This window comes from Hipposideros armiger, unplaced genomic scaffold (assembly GCF_001890085.2).
Source record: "Hipposideros armiger isolate ML-2016 unplaced genomic scaffold, ASM189008v1 scaffold_340, whole genome shotgun sequence".
NCBI classification, from domain to species: Eukaryota; Metazoa; Chordata; class Mammalia; order Chiroptera; family Hipposideridae; genus Hipposideros; species Hipposideros armiger.
Window position 1 is genome coordinate 1,231,971 of NW_017731690.1, and position 9,688 is coordinate 1,241,658.

At 42.0% G+C, this 9,688-nt stretch overlaps 1 protein-coding gene across 1 annotated transcript in view; it reads right to left on the minus strand.

Moving 5' to 3' along the window:
- Positions 1-9,688, minus strand: part of MTCL3 (MTCL family member 3) — a 72,234-nt gene that overhangs the window by 17,709 nt on the left and 44,837 nt on the right. The window contains exons 4-5 of the mRNA XM_019661218.1: positions 6,580-7,755; positions 4,915-5,221 (exon numbers count right to left, since the gene is read on the minus strand). Coding sequence (XP_019516763.1) covers positions 5,111-5,221; positions 6,580-7,755 — 1,287 coding nt within the window. The 3' untranslated portion in view covers positions 4,915-5,110. The remainder of the gene's footprint in view (positions 1-4,914; positions 5,222-6,579; positions 7,756-9,688) is intronic.

Sequence of the window (9,688 nt, forward strand, 5' to 3'; positions counted from 1 at the left end):
TCCAAAGGCCTCCATTGATGCAGGCGCTTTGGACGTGAATTTAAAGAGCTGACTTGCTGAGTTTAAGGTACATTGTGGAGGACACCCTCAGAAAGGCACAAACGTGGCTGGCCAGCCGTCGAGAATCACTTCTGCATCTTATTTGTTGACACATTAATAAGCAGCTCAACTGAAAACACTCACGAGAGACTACAGAAAATAAACACATAAAGCTCATGTATTCAGAATCGACAACATCCCGAGCTCCTTCCCTGGAGTGTGTAGCACATATAAAGTTCCTGAGAGAGCTTCCCCGTTCCTCAAGACTTTAGGGTCGTTTTGCCATTTTGTGAAATGAGTCAGTGTTCTGAACTTTTCTGAAAGGTTCTAGTTTTTCAATTGTGCAGTCCTCCAATGTGCTGTTCATTTAATCTTTATTTTGGAAGAAGATAAAAACTTTTATTTATTTATTTAATATGTCTAACAATGTACTGAAAATTTAAAAGAAATATCACCAAAATAAAATCAAAATAATATGAGCTGGGCTTGAAATACCCTAAGCAGGAATTTTGGTTTAGAAAACATTTAAAGAAACATTCTAATACACAAGTCAGTAAGGTTACGTGAATATTTATCAAAAGACTGAATAATTGCTAGAAACCACTGATTATGTATTCTTATATCATTGTACATTTTACGAACTTATAAAATTGTGCAATTTTATTTTTAGATGTTAGGTTTTGATGGCACCCTGTTTTGAAAAATGGTTTATATGAAAACTCATATAACTATGAACTAAAAAACTTTTATAACAATGAAATTGTTACAGGAAATGTAACAAATGTAAATAATCAAGCAATGTCAATTCCTTTGAGTTTATTAAACATAAACATCTGAGATATAAGATAAGATGAGGCTCTTTAGGATGGTACAGCCTGGCTTAACAGTGGGCAGTGAAAGGTAGAGATTTCTGAAATTTCTCCTTATTTTTAAGAGGTGAGGGTTATACTTGTTGCTCCTCGTTTCCGATCACATGAGGTTATAATAGTACTCTACTTGGAAGTTGTTCCTGGAAGTGTTTAAAAAATTACCCACAACTTCACCAGGACGGCCCCAGAGTTACTTGAAAACTGCGACTGAGTACTTCAGAGTGAGTGAGTCTCTACGCAGAGAAGGTGTGGACTAAAATGTACTTACTAAATTACATGGAAAGGATCTTTAGATACCCTATGATTTGGCACACACTTTTAGAATGGCCAACATTTAAAACAGCTACCACCATGTCCCCCTCTCCCAACTGATGAATGCAAACACACTGTTTAGAAGTATTAATATTTAGTTTATTTATTTATTTTTTATTTTTTTAAGCTGCGTCATCCTGCCACCTGTTGGCAGTTCAGCGGCTGCTCAGCTCAGGCCAGGAATTGAACCGCTGTTGCTCAGAGCTCAAACTCTTGAGCGAGCTCTTAACCAACTGAGCCACTCGGCCGGCCCTAGAAGTATTAATATTTACTATGTTACATTAATTACAGTCACTATGAAGGTTTTCCTATCATGTACAGGCCATAAAGCTTTCTTACTTTGTGTGAGTTTCCCTCTGAAATTCTACAAGTAGGCTGTTGAGAATACCAGGACCTACTCAGGAAATGTATGCAATAGCTTCACCTCCCAAAAGCTAAATCAAAATTGCACACATAGAATCAAAACTATCTTCATTAGACCTAACTGGTTTATAACTAGGGTTTAAGCAGTAGAGCGTTCACAAATACTATTTCTGAACTGTACCAAATCCAAGTAGTTTAATAACAGTCCTTTTCTCACTTTCTGATATTATTTTCCACTTTCTCTTCAATCCTTACATTCAATTATGGCATCTGACCCAAAGCACAACTCTACCAGATGAAAGTGGCTGTAGTTCTATAAGAATATAGCGACAGACACTGCATGAATAGTTGAAGTTAGGGCAGAGCTACCAAACTGACATTCCAAATTCCCTGGCAGCTGATTAAACAACTGTATCCCACTCTACCACACAAACTGAAGTGAAGGTTGGGGAATGCAGGCCAATACACATTCCAGGCTCAGCACTGAATTTTCCTTTGTTTTATGAGTTTCAGTCAGTTATGCTTAAAAATAGTCAACTGAATTATTTTTTTTCTTAAATTAGGCCAGATTACCAAAGACACTCCTTCCTATGCCCAAGAATGTGCATGTGAGGGAATTTTTTACAATAAGCCTAGTTTGTTTGAACTTATTTTCAGCATGATGTTTAAATAGCACAGCTTCAGATGTACAAATAGGATTCTTTATATCAATAATTGGGGTATTTTGCTCTCTTGAACAAAGCCTGGGTGCTCCTCTTTTAGAAGTAGCTTTATACAACAAAGATAATGGCAGTACCAGGCTCCAAAGAGAGGGGAAGAAGATGCTGGAAACTTTCTGAGGTGGTGGGCACCATCTTTGTTAACTTCTTTTCTCAAGTCTATGTCCTGTGGTGTAAGGAAGAGATGTATCCCAGATACTGAGTGCTCACAACACACCTGAAGTTCCGGGGAGAATAGGCAAGGGACAAGATCACTTCGTGCTTGCTGGTGGTTTGCTGAGACCACCCCCAACTACTGGCCCCCAGCAGTCCTGAGATAGAAGTGGGTCTGAATTCTTCAACATGGGAGGCAGCTCTCCTTGTACACCACAGTGTGGCAGAGGTGTGTGCACACATGCAGGTACAAACGGGGAAGCCAGCTGGGCAGTGGGTAGGGCAGACCTTCCCTGGACTTTGACTACTCGTATATAGTAAAGTTGCCTAACTTCAGAGGAGCTGTCAGAGTGATCCCCAACCCCCCAGAATCTGTCAGCAGTGGCCACAGCAGTCCTGTTTCCCCTCCCCAGTATCTTACTGGAGTTTCACATATGGAGAGAGTCTGGATAGAGTACAAGACGCTCATGAAATTCTTCTAGAAAATCAATGCCTTAGGAGTTCATAGGTAAGATTAATACCCTTGTTGCCAGGATGACCTTAATTCCTAATATGAGATCTGAAGATGAGGCTGGTGTTTCAATTAGCCCAGACCTCCCTTGGTCAGCCAATTTTAGCCTTTCTAATTCAGGTCACAAGATGCTGTTGGGGTATGTGCACCAACCCTGCATATATTTATGGTATCATTTTGTCCCAGAATGCCTAAGAATTTTATTGGGTTTTCTTAGAAAAATCTAACATGCTATCAGGAGTCTAATAAACAATAAGTTAAAACCACAAGGTTTTTTGTTTGTTTGTTTTTTGCAATTCAATAAGAGTACGTGTCAGAGTTAGGTATTTACATGTCTGTTTTGTTCCATCAACCAATTAAGGACTTGAAAAGAGTAGAAACTGAACCTCACTTTCTTCTAAACTGAACATAGCAAATACTTCAGAATGTTTGTTAAACAGACCAAGGATCCATCCTTTTGCTCCATTCTCACATCTCTTGTGTATGCTCTTTCTACCTTGGTTTCGAGGGTAGTCAGTTGGCATTCCTCATTCCTGGTAAACTTGTGGGACACCATGTGCTCTCTCTTGATAAACATGGGGAAGCTCTGTGACAGAGATAACTACATAATGACAACGTGGTGGATTGTCAAGGGTGTGTGTGTGTGATCACCTTGAGACTTTAGCGCAGTGTGCACATGTGCCTGGACCTCCATGTGTGTGCCTGACCCTGGACACACACATTGTTCAGCTTGGTTCTCCTTTCTGTCATGTATTATTCCTACTTGTCTTCTCTGATTGCGTTGGTTTTGAGAACCTATATTAATGAAAGGAGAGTTTTCTAAGGTTATCACCAGTGTGAAATTGAACTGCTTTGTCATGGCTAAGGCTGTATGACAAAGGTGGAAATACTCTAATGAAGATTTGCACACTCTCCGAATGGCTGGAACCTTATGGTCTATTCAAACCAAGACAACTGATGGTTCTATAAAGCTAGTCTCACACAGTGTACTGTAAACTCGGTAGAGGCTGCGTATATATATTTCAGAAAATCCAAACATCTAAAGCAGTGGTTCCGGGGAGTTCTAAAAAATATAAATTCACTTTTCAACAGATTTTCATAGCCACCAACCAATTGGCAAGTATTTCCAAGTATGTGACTTCGAGTGCCAGGATTTCTGAATCTTGGGTGGCTCTGGTGCATGCGACCTTTCCACTGGGTAAACTGCTAACGAGATGAGCAGATAGGACCTTCGGAGTACATGGAGCCTAGCTAGGAAGGGACAGGGGGTGCTCAGGTTCACCAAAGTAAGTTTATGTCTAGAGAGTAATTCTGACTGGAACTATACTACTGACTTTGGTTTGGGATTTAATGAAATTCTAGAAATGACTATAGCTTTTCCTATCCAAAACATTTCACATGCTCTATTTCTAGCATGCCTCCCGCTGTGGAGGCAGTTCTGTGGGATAATATGTTACAGAAGAGAGGGCTCCAGACAACAAACTTGATTAGAAAGGCTGGTTTCGTTGAAAGCTGGTCAAATGCAGTAGGATGGGGATAATTATTTTCTCACTGAACTAAGGCCTAATCTACATTTATGCTTCTAAATACATCTCTTTAGACAGAACACCAACAGCATCGCAACCAATTACTTAATTTTCCATGAGGGTCACATTTCATTCGCCCACCAAAATTTTCATAGACATTTATTGGATATCAAAATGATCTTGCTAGTCTGATATAACTTAGCAAAGGTAGTTTACAAATATATATATTTGGAAATGTGCCCAACTTGTAAATGTCCAGCTTTTGAATTATCATAATATTCAACTAATGAGAAATAATTGAAAGTTAGCCAATTTTTACAGTCATGCTGCCAACTATTTATCAAGAAGAATACAAATTAAAATGTAAAAGAAGCAAAAATTAAAATGATTTATATATAAAAAACTCACAATTACTTCCTTACCTGAAATAGTGTAGTGCTTTGGCTTCTTACTGAATTTGGTAGTGGTAAGGAGGGTCTTTTTAAAGAAATAAGCAGTCTTCAGTGTTTTCATAGCATTGGTTACTACAGAAATTATACTTCTTTTACTTCTTGTCTTGAAGGGTGAACAAAATAAACAAACTGAAAATACTACAATGAATGGTAAATGATGAAAGATTTACAGTACAAAAAACAGTGTAAAAAGGAAGACAAGTTTAAATATTGTTGTGTAAGAAAGTGATGAAAATAATACAAGAATGAGAATAAGTAAAATGATAGGCTGGAACATCTGGGAAAGTAAATGCAAAGACAAAGAGAAGAGTTAATTAATAATAATTTTAGAAACATAAATTTATATTAACTAACCTAAGCATTCATTCAACATCAGATAAAGCAGAAGCCTCCCTTCAGCCTGTATTTACCAAATCTGAAAGCTTAGTATTATACACCGTGCTTTCTCTCCCCTTGATTCTCCCCAAAGGCATAAGTGAAAAGCCACACATGCTCAAAGTATCCAAAAAGCTGCAACAGAAAAACTAAACACCAATTATTTGCCATAATAAATAGAAGAAAATAAACTTCGACATTTAAAAATCTAACAAGTTTTATCATATGTATTTTTTTTCATAGCAAAGCATAGCAACATGCAAGATCAATAAGCGCCAGGGTTGCAGTTTTTGTAGTTGTGATTAACAGGCAGTTAATCTAATGTGAGTCGTGCTTCTGTGTATACACTGATATTTAAATTTAAACCTCTTGCATGCTGTTGTACTTCTGCGGGCTTTCCAATAGATACAGGGCACCAGGCTTGCTAGACGGGGTAGGTAGCATTGCTTGTTTTGTTTCATAAATTATCTCTTAGGTGGTTAACTCTAACAAAATGCACTGGTCTTTGGCCATCATACCTTGCTAGAGCAGTTCAGTCCAATTCATCGGGTGTGCTTCTACAGATTAGGACGAAGGAAAAATGCTGATTTTCCCTGTTCGGGGATAGTTATTACTATTTCTCTGAATCAGTGTTGTCTTAAAGCTCAAGTATAGCACTCCTTCTGCAGTCCTGCGATTCTCCACTACAGAGCTGACAGTGATACTTTCTAGAAATAGTGATCATGCTACTTCAATTTGTGGTAAAGGAGTGACGTCCCTTTATTCCTTTTGCTAGGGCCCTAGACACAATATATCTTTCTTTACTGCTGGTTTCTCCATTTAAAAATTATTTTAAACTCAATTTGAGTCTTGGTTCAAAAATAACAAATCAACAATAGAAGATTCCTACTCAGGATCTTCTTGCAGCTCAAACTACTAGAATCAGTAGAGTAATATTGAAAATGTCGACCTTCGATAATCATCTCCATCTTAGAAATCCTTTAATCTTTACACAAAAACTGGGGGGGGGGGTTAAACTTCTCTTAAAAAAACAAAACACAAGAAATAGTTACTAAGTGACTGGGTGAGAAAAACCTCAGGCCTGAACAAGGACAGTGGGAAAGAACGGGTGCGCAGCGCGGCTCTCAAGCCCAGCGAGGCTCTGAGCTGGGCCTTCCCGAAGGCGGGGGTGGAGGTCGGTGCGCGGAGCCACCCCACCAGGGACCTCGCCTTGCGGGCCAGCCTCGCCATCACCGTGGCTCGCAATAGGCAGAACTGTACCTGACTCACGGATATGGGCTCCTCGGCGCCGCGGTCGTCCGCAGATTTGGGCACCTCGAGGCGGTCGATGAAGGTCTGCAGCTCCTTGCGGAAGGCCTTCATCTGCGCGTTGATGCGGTAGAGCAGCTCGTGCTCGCGGATGCGGCTGCCGTCGTCCTCCTCGTCCATCAGGCCGAACAGGTCCCCGTTGGCCACGTAGATGCGCGCCTCGGTGATGATGGTGCTCGTGTCGGCGATGAGCCGGTCGATGGTCTTGCCCAGGCGCTCGGCCTCGGAGCGGATGTCCTTCATCTGCTGGCGGTCGGAGAAGCTCTTGGGCCAGGGCCCGGGCGCGGGGTAGAAGGAGCGCGTGGGCGTGAGGCAGCGGATGTTGCGCACCTCCTCCGAGTCGCTCTCGCCCCCGATGGGCCCTTCGCGCTTGCGGTGCGGCGGCCGCGAGTCGTCGTCGCTCTCCTTCTTGCCCGCGTCGCTCTCGGCGTCGCTGTCGCGGGGGCTGCCGCGGATGCCCAGGTGCGAGGCCAGGTCGTAGCGCTGCATGTTGGACATGAGCACGCGGTTCTCGTACTGCAGCTGCATGACCTTGCCGCTCAGTTCGTTGATCTGCAGGCGCGCCGCCTTCAGCTCCTCCTGCAGGGCCTCGGTTTTGGCGCTGTCGTGGTGCCGCGCGCTGTCGTGGCCGCCCGACTTGTACTTGTACTTGTTGAGCTCCGCCGTGATGCGCTTGTTCTGCTCCTCCAGGTCGGCCACGTTCCTCCGCAGGAGCTCCGTCTCATCTTCCACCAGCTGCAGGTGCTGCCGCAGCTCCGACAGGGATTCGCTCTGCTCCCGCATGAGCGGGTTGGCCGAGCCGTTGAAGTCGTCGCCCCTCAGGTCGTCCAGTTCCGCCTTCAGGCCTCGGTTCTCCACCTCCAGTTCCACGATTTTCCTGCCCAGGATGTTGGCTTCTTCCTCCACCAGCCTCAGCCGTAGCTTGAGCTCAGCTTCCCTGGTGCTGGGAGGGCCCCCGGCTTCTCCTTTGGGCAAAGGACTGTCCAGATCCCCATAAAAGGATCTGTACTTCTGGAGCTCGTGTTCGAATCTGTCCTTTTCTTTATCAATCTTGGCCATTTTCTTTCTCATCAAGGCAGCCTCCTCCTTCACGAACTGCAGCTGGCATTTCAGGTCTTCATTGTCCTCCTCATTTGAGAAAAGAGGGGAAGAGGGTTGGAGATCATTTTTACGTAAATCAAGAAAACAACCAAACAATGGACACCTGCACAAATTATTCCTTTTCTTTTCTTTTTTGGTAATTAAGACTTAATGAGAGAGGGAGAAAGAGAGAAGTAGATGCTTCGTATTTTTCTCTAAGTCATTTAAATTCTTTGGCAAATAAAAGACTAGGATAATATTACATGCTGGAAATAAATGAGAAAAGAATATAAAAAGAGAAAAACGGTGGTCATCACGATTCAGAAATTAATATATGTTGTAAATGCACACAACTCTTTGGCTCTCATTTTAACCATGTTCATTTTGTTTGTTTTTTACGTTGTTGGAATTCTCCTGGCTATAATAAATATGAAACCTATTCCCTTGAAGGAACATATGGCTAATATGCACTCACTGCCATTTATTGAACACTGACTCTCTGCCAGATTCTATAAAGTTCTTTACACATAGGACCTAATTTAGGTTCAGAGTAAACTTATGAGTAGATATTAAAATGTGTGCTTTAAAAATGTTCAGTAACTTGTTCAAGGTTACACAGCTGCTAAGTAGTAAAGGACAAAAGTGAAATTAAATTCGGTTCTGTCTGACACTAAGGCCCAGGCTCCTGATCGCTCTGCCATTCAGAAAGTAATTGCCCTCCATCTTTATTCAAGGCAGAATTGGTTTTAAAGGCCTTTTAAGTAGAGGAAGTTTAACACTGGAATGGCCCGCCTAAGGAGACACTGGTAGCTATTCCATCTAGATCACTCTTAGAATAGGATGTACCCCCATCAGTCTGACATGGATAGAGTTGGTTCTGCCTGGTAAAAGGATGATGGAGTAGATCCTATAGACGTTCTTCTCACATATTCTTAGGGTAGCCTTTAAATCCTAATCATTAAGCTGAAAAGCACAAACAGAAAAATGGAAACCAACTCCTTCTCTGAGAGCTAACATGAAAGCACATTACTATATCCCAAGACATTTTTTCCCCAATGACAATTTCCCCAAATTCTCTTTTAAGTATGTCCTTTGGACCAATCATGTAACTTCTGTGGACTTTAGTTTCCTCATTTTTTAAGTGGGAATAAAAATACCTTCCTTTCCCAGCACTGAGTCAGCTGTGTGGGAGATGAATTCTGGGAAAGAAGTAGCAACTACTGATGGTGAAGGTGAGAAGGGTAATGAGCTTCCATCAGAGATGCTCCGCAAATATGATTCAAAGCCTTTGAGACAGAAGACATGGGCAGCAGGGCACAGGTCTCCTGTCCTCCCACCTCCTAATAAAAATGAGTCTGAAGGGTTTGAGAGCTTGTGAGTGTGCAGAGCCTGAACATCACATTCCCTCTGTCATTACGTCCTCACATCAGCCCATGAGGAAGGTGCTACTACGTCCACTTTACAGATATGGCAGCTGCACCTCAGAGAGGTTTATTAGCATGGCAGAGCGCAAGTTAGTAACTGACAGAGCACATCTGTATTCAGGCTGATTCCAAAACTCATTCTTTCCACTGCAAGTGTTGCCTCTAGAAAATAAACAAGAGAAGTAGGATGATGGGTGAAATAAAAGAAATCAGAGGTGCTGGCTTGTATACATTCTTCTAGAAGGAGTTTAGAAGCAAAGAGACAAGCACAGAGAGATGAGAGAACCGCAGGAGCATAGTGAGAGGGAAGGGTATATCACAGCTAATAGATAATAGAAGCTTTTATATCAACTGGAAGGATGTATGTCACAGAAAGATTTGATGCAAGAATCCATTTCACAAGGTAGAGGGATGCTGTCCCGCAAGCGACTGTGCTGGGGCCCTGAAGCTCATTCAGTGAGGATGAAACCAAGGACATTTTTAATGTTTGATATCTCATCAGCAGAAGAATCAAAGATAACTCCGACATTTTGAGTTTAGGTGTCTTTTTTTTTTTT